Genomic DNA, 13,222 nt, shown 5'->3' with positions numbered 1-13,222 from the left:
TCCTTAGTGGTTCTCATCCCAAAAGAGAATACATGAGGTTCTTATTGTGGTAGCGTTCATTTGGGTTGTTTTTCCGTTCGTGATTGTTCGTAACAAATCCGAAGAATGGAATTGGTCTTCGTGAATAAAGGTTCTTCGAGTGTAAGTCTTCTCTCACCCAAATTCTCTCTTTTCTATTTATGATTGCATGCTGTAAATTTATGGTTATGTATAATATTTATATTCTATAATTTTGATTATGTGAAAATAAAACTTGGACCGATCTCCACGTTTCCGCTCAAGGACCTTCACAGGTTCCTTCAGATATAACAATAGTTTAATATATGGTAAGATATATATATATATATATACACACACACACACACCTATGAAGTACAAATACAAATACGACTACATGATACGGATACGATCGGATACGGCGATTCGTCAATTTCTAAAAAACAAAGATACGGATACGTCCAAAGATGTCAAAGATGTGTCATTTTTTTATATATTCTTTTAATATATATATTTCTAAAAAACGATGATACTGATACGTTGAAGATACATTTTTTTCTTTAAAAAAATATAGGATATAGATAAATTTAGCATACAAGTTAATAACAATAGCACAAAATAGAATACAAAGACTGAAATACAATACAAAAAAGCAACATCCAAGATGTTGACGTACAATAGTTAATAAAATGCAATAGAAAAGTGACTCGTATTATAAAGAAAAAGAAGAAGATTAGAGAGAGAAGTATGAAAATAAATGAAAAACTTATTGTTGAAGATATCCAAATGGTTTATATTTTGATGGACTTTGTGGGGATTCCAATGTGAAGATGAAAATTAGATGATTCAGTCTAGGATTTGAACCGTTATTTTTTTTTTCTTTTAGTTTTGGACTCGAGTAGTGAGCTTTTTAAATAGGTTGCCTAATTTTATATTGAGAAAGATTAGATAAGTTACTTGTTTTTTTTCTTTAGAAAAAAATATGCATAGAAATAGATACATCAAATCACGCGTCAGATACGTATCTGGAAAGTATCTGAAACTCTCTAAGGGAAAGAAATAAATTATTCTCTGCAACTCTTCCTCTCAACAGAACTCTCTTCTTGCCAAAATTAAGAATGAAGCTCACTAAACTCTCGTAGATTCCCACCCTCAGAGATTACCTTGGTTTCATTGTGGTGGTGTTTGGAGTTGGCCCTTTGGTTGCTGTAATTTTGGGTGTACGTGTTTCAAGGAGTATTCGAATTTGTTCGTGATTGTAGGGGAATTTTATGAAGTTTTTGGTATTCAAAGGTAAATGTTTTTTTTCCTTTTAATTCCTCTTAAATTTTCTATAAAGCATGCTGTATTAGAATGCATACAAACATTGCTGACCTCTAAAATTTATGCTATTTCTGTAAAATTAAAAATTGGACTACGATCTGCTTCCATATCGGGTGTTCACGCATCTTTCATTTATTACAGCAGGATCGCATGGAATTGGTTCAAGTTCGAGTTAAACTTGCCTAAACTCAACATAACACATTCATTATCTTTGACCTTTTTTACTAGTCCGAAACTATATATAACACAAATCTAAAAAAAAATCTTTTTCCTAACTTAAGGAGTAACACAATTTTTTTTCTAAAAAATAAAAATTTAAAAGATTTGAATTAGAGATTAGCGTTTGCAAAATGAATTAGAGGTTATTACTTATATTCATATATTTAAATAGTTTTAAAAGAAACCATTCACGAGGCACTCGTAATTAAACTGCAGTTTTGAATAATCCTAAAATATTATTATTCTATTTCTCGCAGTTGCCATTAAAATTAAAATAAATGAAGCAAAGAACATAAGGCAGTCTCCTACTCAGATGCTTTCGTCTGATCTGCACTCTCACAACACACCCGACTCGTGGAGTTCCGACAGTGAGCTTCCACAACTGTTTCGCTCCGCTGCAACGGCTGCCCTCCTTCGCAGGTCAGTTCTTTCCTTTTGTATTATTTGCTGCTCCATTCCCCATTTCCATGGCTGGATTTTTGTTTTCCATCTTTAAATCCCCTCCATTTCGATCCTTGTTGATGTATGAACCACCATTGCTGTAGTTTCTATTGCTCTGTTGTTGCCGTTTCTGTTAGGGTTTTCCTTTTTCAATTCCATCCTATTTTCTCAAGCGTAAGTGCGATGATGTTGCGGTCTGGTTTTGTGTTTTAGGGTTTCTTTCTTTACGTGCACTGTCATTTCGGATGTTGCTTTCTCGAGGTGGTTAAATGATGCCAGTTTCATTCGGGAGAATCTATAACTGATTAACAAATACATTTTGTCTTTCTTTGTTTTCTGTTTTCTATGTTGTGACGTCTCAGATCATTCACATTCTAAATTTAAGGCTAGCGGCATTCTCTCAGGCCTAAACAAACAGTTCACCAATGGCGAATTTAGCGATGACGGGTATCCTAGAGAAGGTACTATTTTACCGGATTGCATGAGCAGATATAATCTATATCTGTTACATTTTTTATTCACTTACATTTTTGCTGCCCAATTTTGGATGGCTATGGTTGGTCTGACTTGCACGAGTGTTTCATTAGATGACAGGCAAAGATAAAGATTACAGATACATGGCAACATCTGATCTATTAAACGAGTTAAACAAAGAGACTTTTAGAGCTGATACTGACTTGGAGATAAAACTGTCGAACATCATCATACAACAGCTTGATGATGCGGCCGGTGATGTTTCTGGGCTGGCTGTGAAATGGTACGTAGGACCTTTACCTTTTCTCCCTGCAGGCCATTGGCTTCAATGTTCGTTGCTTACCATGCAACGGCTAGTCCAATAGATGATTATTTCTTTGTGATCTTGTAGACTGTCTTTTTCTTCAAGAGGAACCTGTTCTTAAGTCATTATGAATGTATTTGAAAAGAAAGGATGGAGAGATAGAATCGGTCAAGTTAATAAGAGTATTGATGTGGTATTATAATTCTTAACCCTTTCTTTTAATCTCTTTTGTCAATTCAAATTTCAGCCTTGCTCCATTAGTGAAGAAGGTTAGTGAAACACGGGTCGTGGAGATGACAAATAAACTATGTGACAAATTGCTCAATGGAAAGGACCAGCACCGTGATGTTGCCAGCATAGCCTTGAAGACAGTCGTAGCTGAAGTTCCTGTCCCATTTGTTGCTCAATCTATTCTCATCTCTCTATCACCCCAATTGGTAAAGGGGATCACTACTGCAGTGAGTGTCTGAAACAGTCATTTAATTCAGTCCGTAGTGTTCAAGCTTAGAAAATTTTGAAACTGTTGAGCATTCTTTTGACATCAATTTCTGTAGATTTAGTTTCAGTAGTTAGAGTTGGCTGATGGGAATATATGATTTTAGCTTTCGTAGCCACATTTATTAGCTTCTTAGGTTTTAGTCTTTGCCCATTGAAGCTAAGTTTCTCTGTTTAAATGCCTCAAGGCCATATACATGTCTATATATATATATATATGCGAAAAACAATTTTGTTGATTATATGAAATTACAGAAGAGGGTGAAAGACCCCATAGGGGAGTTACAAAAGACATTTCCTATTGAAAGTAGCAAGGTAAAACTATAGTGTTGAAATAAGGGAGAACATTTACACCAAGTCCCAACCGTATTAACTGGAACATCAAAAAATCTGTGGAAGGGGACTTCTTTTCCTTGAAAGGTTCTACTATTTCTTTCTTGCCATAAATTCCAACAAAAGGATCTTATAAAATTCTACCAAATCATCTTTTTCTCCTTTTTGAAGGGGTGTCCACCAAGGATATATGAAAGGAGAAGATTAGAATCTTCCCGGAGGACGACTTTCCAATTGAACGTAGAGAGGACGTGATTCCAAAAGGATCTAGGAAAGGAACAGGAGACCAAAAGGTGTCCTTGAGATTCAACTTGCCATTTGCACATATAACACCAATGAGGAGACAAAACCATATGGGACAATCTTCTTTGAAGCTTTTCATGAGTATTAGTGGCTCTGTGAGATAGCTCCCACAGGAAAAACTTAACCTTTTTAGGATATTTCCTTTCCAAAACAAATAAAAAATAGGCAAAGTAGATCCATTGTTTTTTTGGGGGGGGGGGGGATATCTTGCGAGAGAGATTTGTTGGAGAAGAAGATGCCATTCGGTTCAAGCTTACAAATTCCCCTGTTCGGATTTTGAGAAAAGGAGATTGTTGACAAGCAATGAATAAGAGCTCCAAATTCTTCAATTTCAGGATCTCTTTGGTTTCTTCTCAACCTTAAATTCCAGAAGCCCAATTTTGCATCCCAGAAATCCTTGATTGCTCCTTTGTTTTTTGTGAGAGATTAAAAAATGAGGGGAAATTTTTGATTTAGGGGGCGTTTCCAAGCCAAATGTCCTTCCATCAGGAGATATTAGCCTCGTCACCAAGAGTATAGTATATCCGATCATGTATCAAATGGCAATGTTTTATAATGGTTTTCCAAGGACCCTGGCTGTTCTAAGGGAGATGCTTCCAGCCCACCTTCCTTCATGGGATTAAGGAGATTTTTGCATTTGACAAGATGAAGACCCAAACCATCTTTGTTAAATCGTGGTTAGTTTATTCATACTATTAGTCACTTTAGTTGGCATTCAATAGATGGACATATAATATTAGTTGGAAGATTGGTGAGGGTTGCTTGGATGAGTGTGTGCATTCTCCCTTTGTAATGTGATTGTTTTTCCATTAGAAGAGCTTTCTTTCCATCTTATCATTCATAGGCTCCCAGAAGGCTTTGGTTTTGGGCTTACCATTTAAGGGAAGACCAAGATAAATAGCAGGCGAAGAACCAACTTTGCAACCAAATTTGTTGGCCAAAGTGAGCACCTCCTCGTTTTCCAGATTGAGATTGATAAATTCAGACTTGTGGTGGTTTATAGATATTGGAAAGAAATGGGAAATTGTGAGAAATAACCCCACAAAGTTTTCATCTTTTGCAATTAGCACATTTTTTTTGACAATTCGTTATAATAGATTTTTTGATCCTTCCTGACTGAGATCGACCTTGAGATTCGAATGAACTTGACTTCTTTTCACCACACAAACCATCGATTTTTTTGGGCTTTCTCAATGAAATCTCGGTCAGGACGAAGATCGAGATCATATGTAATCTTTTCCAAAATTGAACTTCTTTTCTGAAGCAGAAACCACACAACGATCGCCCTGAGATCCGATTTTCTTTTGTAGACCGGCACACTCGCTCGAAGGAGGAAACAATGAGAAATTCGTAAATCCATTTGGAAATCCAATTCAGATAGCTGTAGAAACATAAATTGAGCGTAAGATTTGGAATTTGAAAAGATTAAGTAAGATTTGAGAAAGATTACATCAAATTTGAAAAAAATTACATACAAACTCGGTTATTTTGGCCACATTTCCATGGACAAAACCCAAAAAAATTGATAGTTTGGATGTACGATGAAAAGAAGTTAAATTTTTATTCGAATCTTGGAGTCGATCTCGACTGGGAAGGATCGAGAAAAGCTATTCTAACGAGTTCTTCAGGAGGGTGCTAGTTGTGAAAGGTGAAAATGTTTAAGGATTATTTCTGACAATTTTCCAAAAAAAATCAAAGAAATCAAAGATTTTGAGGACATTCTTTACTTGGTCAAGTCGTTTCAAAGTCATCATGATTAAAACCTCTCACGCTTTTGCGGGATATCTTTCCAAGATATTAGTAACAATGGGGAGCTCTTGTAGAGTGTTGCTTTCTATGATCCTTGTTTCATAATCTTTTTTCTGTATTTATTTTATTTTCTGCTTCTTTTCAGTCTACTTTTTGTTGGGTGTTTTTTCCCTTCCTCCTCCGGTTGTTCTCTATTCTTCATGAATGAAAAGATCTGTGTCCTCTTTAAAAAATTACTTTATTTCTATAATTTGTGCCTTAGCCTTTGTGGAGAGGTTCTCTTTAAATTTCATTTTATCAATGAGTTTTTTAGTTTTCCGTAAAAGAAAGATTGACATAACATAAGTCATGAGTTTATATTATTAACGTTCTTGTTCATCAATGTTTCTTTTCATTATTTGGCCTTATGAAATGTTTTAGATTGACTTCATATGCTATGGTAATTGTTGAAGTTTCATATAATTAAATTTTTCATAACCTATCAACTTAAGCTTTTGGGTCAATCGGCGTTCTACAATTTAACATGGTATCAAAGTAGGTCTTATATTCAAACCTCTGTAATGTGATTTTCTCCCCAATTAATATTGATTTCCACTTGTTAGGTCTTCTACAATTTTTCAAACCATAAGTGAGGAGAGCGTTAAAGTGTTCATAGAATGAAATTTACCAAAATCTATTAGCTTAAGCTTTTGGGTCAATTGGTTATTTAATACTAATGGACTTAATTTTGTACAGATGTTTGTTTTTGTCTTTTTGGTGAGAAACAAGTGTTTCATTGATATGATGAAATATAAAAAAGGGAGATCCAAACTAAAAGAGGGTTACAAAAAGGCCCTCCAAATATTCAAAAGGTTATTTAAACTGCAATAATTATAAGGGAGTAATTTTACATAACCACGAGCATTGACAAAAGCTGTGTCAAAATCTATCATGAGAAGAAATTTTTTGTTGAAAGTCCTCTTGTTCCTCTCCATCCATAGGCTCCAAGGGAATACTCTGATAGATTTTGTTGAATAAAGCATGATAATTCTTTTTGCATAAATGAATAGACCTGAAAATAATTTTGCATTAATGAATAGTCCTGAAAATCACTTTCTATGAATGACTTACAAGTTAATTAGCTTCTGATTTTGTATACTGAAGAATTTATATATATATTTTTGAAACAGAAACAATACCTTTTCATTGAATTAATGAAATGAGTCTAATGCTCAAATTACAAGATACAAAGCAAAAGGAAACCTAAGAATATTTCTAAATTTAATATTTCTTTATTGTTTAACTGTGCTAAGCAGTAAAAGTTCAAGTTTGGGCTGATAGATTTGCATGTTTTATATGCAGGGAATGAGCACAGAGATCAAATGCGAGTCTCTTGATATTTTATGTGATGTTCTCCACAAGTTTGGTAACCTCATGGCAAATGATCACGAGCTTCTGTTAAGTGCATTATTATCCCAGTTGGGTTCCAATCAAGCTAGTGTTAGAAAGAAGACTGTGTCGTGTATTGGTAAGACTTAGATGATAAATGGATTCATTACATTCCAAGTTTCTTTTTAACTTCCAAGTTTCTTTTTAACTTGTTGTTGGCCGTTTTTTGTCATTTTGATGTAGAGTAGTTAGTAATTATCTTGTAATTTTCATTTGAATGGCTAATTTGTTATAGTTAGTAGTTCGTTGTTTACTTAGTTACTAGGTTATAGGTTAGCTCATTAGTCTCCTGTATGTAGAGCGTTAATCTTTGTTGTTCATTTACCTTTTCATTCATAATAAACATTCCTTTGAGAATTCTTGGAGATGTTTTCTTTGATGCTTGGTTCCATCAAATTGGTATCATTCCATCAAATTAGTATCAGAACAACTTCGTAGATGTTATTTCAATCTTCATTTTGCATGTGGGGAGTGAATTTCGTACCTCTGTCTTTCTAATTTATTCTTTTAATGGCTCCTTCTAATTTATCAAAAGAAGATCAAATTCTTCAGTTCGGAGCTAGCTCATAGGGCAATCAACACTCAGGACAATCTTCAAGGACGGCTTCCGTACATGGCTTTTTCACCTAATAGATGTATCGTTTGCAGATCAGATTCGAAGTCCGAATCACCTATATTTATTAGTGTTCATTTGTAAAAGAATTCTGGAATGACACGAAGGCTGTTTTTAGTTGACAAGTGGTTTACCTAGCAGTCCCTACAATCTTCTCAATCCTCCTCTTCGGCTATCCTTTCAAGGAGATGAAAGAAATCTTTTGGATGAATCTTGTTTGTGCTTTTTTGTGGTCATTTTGGTTGGAAAGAATCTATGGACTTCTAATTCCAAGGAAAGAACCGTCCCGGTTTTCTTAGATAGTGTTATTTTCCATCCTTTATCTTTTAGTGTAAATTGAATCCCCATTTTTCTTCCCATGGTTTATCTTCTCTTTTGTTCAATTGGAGATGTTTATTGTAATTCCTTTGAATTGGGGCGTTTCTCTCCCCTCCTTTTTTTAGTAAAATTTATACGTCAACAAAATTGTTTTTGTTAAAAAAAAAAGCTTATTCTTTTAATAAAAAAATAACTACAACCGTTCATATAATTAGGTTTTTATAATTTCATTTTTTTTGGAATCCATATTAAGTTATTTCAATTTTTTTATAATGTCAAGTGAATATTGGTTGTGCGAAGCAATTTGTAGATTGCATTGAAAAACATTTACATTTACAGCTGAATGCTTGGGTGCCTTTATATGACTGCTTACAATCTTAGATCTCAGTTGTGATACCTTAGTACTTGGATGGAATATGTTAATGGCTTCGTATGTGAATGACATAGTGATGTTGCAACATAATCTTCAGGCGAGAGAGTTCTTTTAGCAACGTTTTGCCCCTTATTAGCTTCTTAGTTTCTTTCTGGATCTCTGTTTCTATGCTCTTTTGTAATTATTCACTAGGTTTTATAACTTGTTTCTCTTGACTGAGTCCTTTTGTAGCATCAGCATGTCTCCTTTTTTGTGGGGTTTTTTGGTATGCCTGTGTATTTCTTTCTCTTAGTCAAGCTTTTTCATTAGAGAAAATAAAGGTGGGATTGTGGAGTTTGGTAGGTTTTGTTTAGTTGTAGAGCATTTGATAATATGTTATATAAATCACATGTATTGAAAAGAATATATTAAAATGTGATCTATTGTACTTGTTTAACTTTTGAGCTGCCTGTAGAAGTTTGTTGAATTAATTATTTTATTGCCTTCAGCCTCTCTTGCTTCAAGCTTGTCAGACGATTTATTGGCAAAGGCAACAACTGAGGTTGTTCGAAGCTTGGGAATTAAAAGTACAAAAGCTGAAATGACACGTACAAACATCCAAATGATTGGTGCTTTGAGGTAAAGCTTTATGAAAAAAAACTTTTAAGATATGTATTGCATTTTTCATGCCATGTCCTGTACGGAATGGAAGATAAGTATATTTTATTTATTATTATTATTTTTTTTTTTGAAAGGAAATGAGTCTCTTTATTTGTTAAGTTAATGAAATGAGACTAATGCTCAAAATACAAAGATACGACAAGATAATACTTTGGATTAGTAGGTCAAGATATCTCAACTAGGTTGACACCCCCTTAGCACCATCATCATCTCCTAGGACAAAAATTGAGGATATAATTAGAATGTTTCAGTACAATACATTACAGTATATTCATGTTCCTAAAGGACCTAAGCAGAAAGGATGGCATTCTTTTATTGGAATGCTTAAAAGTTTTAAAGAAATGTGAGGCAGTAAGTCAGATATTAAAGAAGCCATTAACAGATTTTGCTCAATCCACCAAAGTTATACCTGAGCTAAATTCCCAAAGGAAATATGAAACAAGTTTCGCAGACGCGGTAAAAGGAAAAGGAAGTATCAAGTTCTTTGCCCCAAAATCATCAAATAAGAGCAGTAACAAGCAGACGTAGTCCTCTGTTCCAGTGATGGTAAAAAAACAGAGCAAGAAGTGCTTTTGGATTCAGAAGAATTATGATGTTTTCAAGGAGGATTTTAATAACTTATGAATCATTTCGAGGCTATTTGTGTTCAATGAATGAAAGGAGATAGCAAAAGTACTGAAAGAGGTCTTTCATTCTAGTGTCATTATCAATTCCCTGTTTGCAGATAAAGCCTTAATCAAAGTTGGCCAAGGAGATTTGGAAGAGCTGATCAAAGATCCGGGTAAATGGCCGTTAATTGGTTCTTATCGTTTACTATTTGAAAAATGGAATAAGACAAGACATGGTAGACCTTCAATTATGAAAGGATTTGGGGGATGAATATCAATAAAAAATCTTCGATTGGATTACTGGTGTAGAAGTACGTTTGAAGTAATTAGAGCTTATTTTGGAGGTCTTGAAAGCATAGCAGCTGAAACTCTTAATCTCACAAATTGTGCGGAAGCTAAAATCCAAGTTAGAAGAAACCTTTGTAGATTCATGCCAGTGACCACAGAAATTAAGGATGAAAATCGTGGCTGTATCTTTTTGAATTTTGGGGATATTGAGTGTGTTGATACTGGTGATTTATTTGTTAATAATTTTTCCAATCCAATAGATTTAGTTCGTCCGAATCTAAGTTATGAAGGATGAAGGTGTTGCTATTAATGTTATGGAATCAAAATGGTCTTTCCTTGTATCCACTCAGTCCAAACTGGAGTACTCAAGAACCCGAACGTGTTTTTGAAGAAGGATCTCCTACAGATGCTGTAGACAACAAAGCATTCCCCTATGATCAAGCTTCCTTCAACAATGGATGGTGTGAACACTTCAGAGGAAAGTGAAGCGTCACTTTTAATGAGGAAAGAGAAAGCTTCTGACGTTTCGGGTTTTAAGGAAAACACAGTTATTTTAAACACAAAAAAGGCAGGCGAAGAGTCACTCTTAAAGCAAGGAGTGAAGAACTTTAATGAGAAATGGGAGCTTTCCGACATGGAAGATCAGACAACCCACAACGAAATTAATACTGAGAAAGGGATATATGAAGAGCCACATGGTTTTTCTTTGGAAATTTCTCAAAAAACAGGGACCTCGAACACCTTCTGCTACACTCCAGACAATAGAAAGCTAAACTCAAGAGATAAATCAAGGAAACTCTCTGCTTCCTCTGCTTCTCGATCGAAATTTTCCAGTCTTTGGAAACCTTTTCCCAAACATTTTGCCAGAAAATGAACTTCCTACATCAATAAATGGATAGTAACAAATAATCAAGAGTTGTTGGAAAGAAATGACCTCAGAATCTCAAATTTTTGGCTCCTCAGACGGTAAAGAGAATAAGAGTTCGAGTCCCCTCAGAACAAGCTCAACAGAAAACAACCCAGATTTGTTAGAGGATTGTTGCACAAGAATTCAAGCACCCTTTTCTTCCACAAAGACAGGTAACACCTCTTCTTCTTTCAAACAGTTTAATCATTCGAATTTCACCATTCCTAACTCCCATTTTTTTTAGAGGTACACCTTGACCTCCTCTGATCTCCTATAAAACAAGAAAGTGTGAATCTGACATAGACTCTCCAATTAGTGTGAGTAGCGAAGATATTTAAGGCCTGGAGATTGGTACAACCCAAGAGGACAGAGTGCAAGAAGAAATTAGTGGTGTGGATCTACCGACTCTGTTTTTGAATGAAGTTGAGTTGAATGGTGACGAGCATCGTTTTTCATGTTTTTCTCCATTACACCCATCTGAATTACCCCTCATTTGACCTCCATTGTTAAGAATTGTGGAGTTATCTTGGCTTGAGTACTCTCCCCTTTTTTCATACGTGCAGTGCTCTATTGACAAAACACAATGAAGATTGTGTCCTGGAACACATGGGGGCAATCTTGTATTATTTGGCATAACCTTCTTCTTCTTTTGTACTATTGTGTATCGGTTAGTGATTTGTTTTGGGACCTTGTTGTTCTTTGTTTTATCACTATGTTATGTTAGTTTTGTATGGATGTGATCAGTGTTTTAAAATGCCCAAGGTGCACTAAGGCGCAATGGCCCTTTGGAGCCTAGGTGCGGGCTTTTTTTCGTAAGGCGCATTATATATAAAAAATATAAAAAAAAATAGATACTATATACATGTTTATTTACACAACCAAAACATAGATGGATAGAAATGTGACTTAAAGAAGAATATACAAAAAAAAAAAAAAGAAATAGATAAGATTTAAATATTAGTCATTGACTCATTGTCATTCAACACCAAGTTAAAGTGAAACGACACAAAAACAATCACAAATACGATTCTAAAATCCTAAATATCGAACTCATCTTCACTAAATAGGTTTTCATCCTCATTCTCTCCATCATTCGACTTATAACCATCTATATCTTCTTTGTCGGTCTCAGAGTCATAACTGATGTGTGGGTGGGTTGGGATGGTGGTTGTGTGGAAGATGAAGATGAACATAAAGCATTAGTCTTAGACTTAGTTCTTAAGGTACCAACTCTAGAATAATAGGCAAGTTCTTTGCTCCAGTAGCTCTTGAAACATCGCCCCATGTTAAAGAATCGTTGTCGAAAACAAGATCATCCTCCTCCTCTAAATCGTCATCCGTTCTTCCAATCAGCCACCCATTACTATCATCTATCTCTTTTAAAGAGATAGGGTCAACGATGTCTCGAATATTATATCGACGCTTCAGTGCTCTATTATATTTTATGAATACTAAGTCATTCAGACAACTTTGAGCAAGTCTATTCCTTTTCTTGCTATAAAGCTGCAAGTATACACTAAAAATTTCATTGTCAACTTCAATTACATTCACATCTAGAGGCACTACAAATAACAAAAGATACCTAACCTGTTAACAAACGCTCCAATTATGTTCACATCTAGAGGCACTACAAGTGATGCCCCATTGAGCGTTAGTAGCGAAGATGAAGTCGAGCCTCATGAACAAGAGGATGGGCAAGTGACTCTAAAGAAGGAGATATCAGCTTTAGATCTTAATGCCTTGTTCTAGATTGAGGAAGATCCAGCTGATAAAACGAAATTTGAAGCCAACCTTCCACCACTCCAATCAGTGGATATCCCAGATCATTTGAAATCAATAATCGATGATTGCGGAGTAATTTAGTTTGATTTTCCTTAGTTACACACTGGGTTCTATAATTGGTAATTTCATGATGAAAATAGTTTCATGGAATACAAGAGGTTTGAAGGATGTCAGTAAGAGATTGGCACTCGAGATTTTTGAAAAAACATAATCTGGACTTGGTGTTAGTACAAGAGTCAAAGAAAGAAAACTTTGATATTGGGTTCATCAAATCTATATGGAGCTTTAAAGACATAGGTCGGGAATTTGTGGAATCATTTGGAAAGTCTGGAGGAATGTTGACATTATGGGACAAGAGTAAGCTCTCGGTTGCCGAATCTCTCAAAGGAGGATATTTACTTTCAGTTGAATGCATTACAATGAGTAAGAAGACGTGTGGGTTACAAATGTGTACGGTCCAAATGATTACAAGGAGAGAAATTTGTATGGCCTGAATTGCTTTCCCTCTCAGTGTATTGTTCAAAAGCATGGTGTATTGGAAGAGATTTCAACATTACTAGATGGGCTCATGAGTGATTTCTGTATGGTAGAGTCACCAAAGGTATGA

At 35.0% G+C, this 13,222-nt stretch overlaps 1 protein-coding gene and 1 long non-coding RNA gene across 2 annotated transcripts in view; both read left to right on the top strand.

The window, feature by feature from the left end:
* Positions 1–1,803: 1,803 nt before the first annotated feature.
* Positions 1,804–13,222, top strand: part of LOC120090282 (cullin-associated NEDD8-dissociated protein 1) — a 48,959-nt gene continuing 37,540 nt past the window's right edge. The window contains exons 1-6 of the mRNA XM_039047851.1: positions 1,804–1,959; positions 2,343–2,441; positions 2,568–2,737; positions 3,006–3,216; positions 6,980–7,145; positions 8,859–8,988. Coding sequence (XP_038903779.1) covers positions 2,406–2,441; positions 2,568–2,737; positions 3,006–3,216; positions 6,980–7,145; positions 8,859–8,988 — 713 coding nt within the window. The 5' untranslated portion in view covers positions 1,804–1,959; positions 2,343–2,405. The remainder of the gene's footprint in view (positions 1,960–2,342; positions 2,442–2,567; positions 2,738–3,005; positions 3,217–6,979; positions 7,146–8,858; positions 8,989–13,222) is intronic.
* The window catches only part of LOC120090283, a 5,008-nt gene continuing 804 nt past the window's right edge, over positions 9,019–13,222 (top strand). The window contains exons 1-2 of the long non-coding RNA XR_005485497.1: positions 9,019–11,006; positions 11,078–13,216. This is a non-coding gene — a long non-coding RNA (uncharacterized LOC120090283). The remainder of the gene's footprint in view (positions 11,007–11,077; positions 13,217–13,222) is intronic.

Source organism: Benincasa hispida, chromosome 11 (genome assembly GCF_009727055.1).
Source record: "Benincasa hispida cultivar B227 chromosome 11, ASM972705v1, whole genome shotgun sequence".
NCBI lineage: Eukaryota > Viridiplantae > Streptophyta > Magnoliopsida > Cucurbitales > Cucurbitaceae > Benincasa > Benincasa hispida.
Note: the sequence above shows the minus strand (reverse complement) of the source record. Positions and strands in the feature narration are given on the sequence as shown.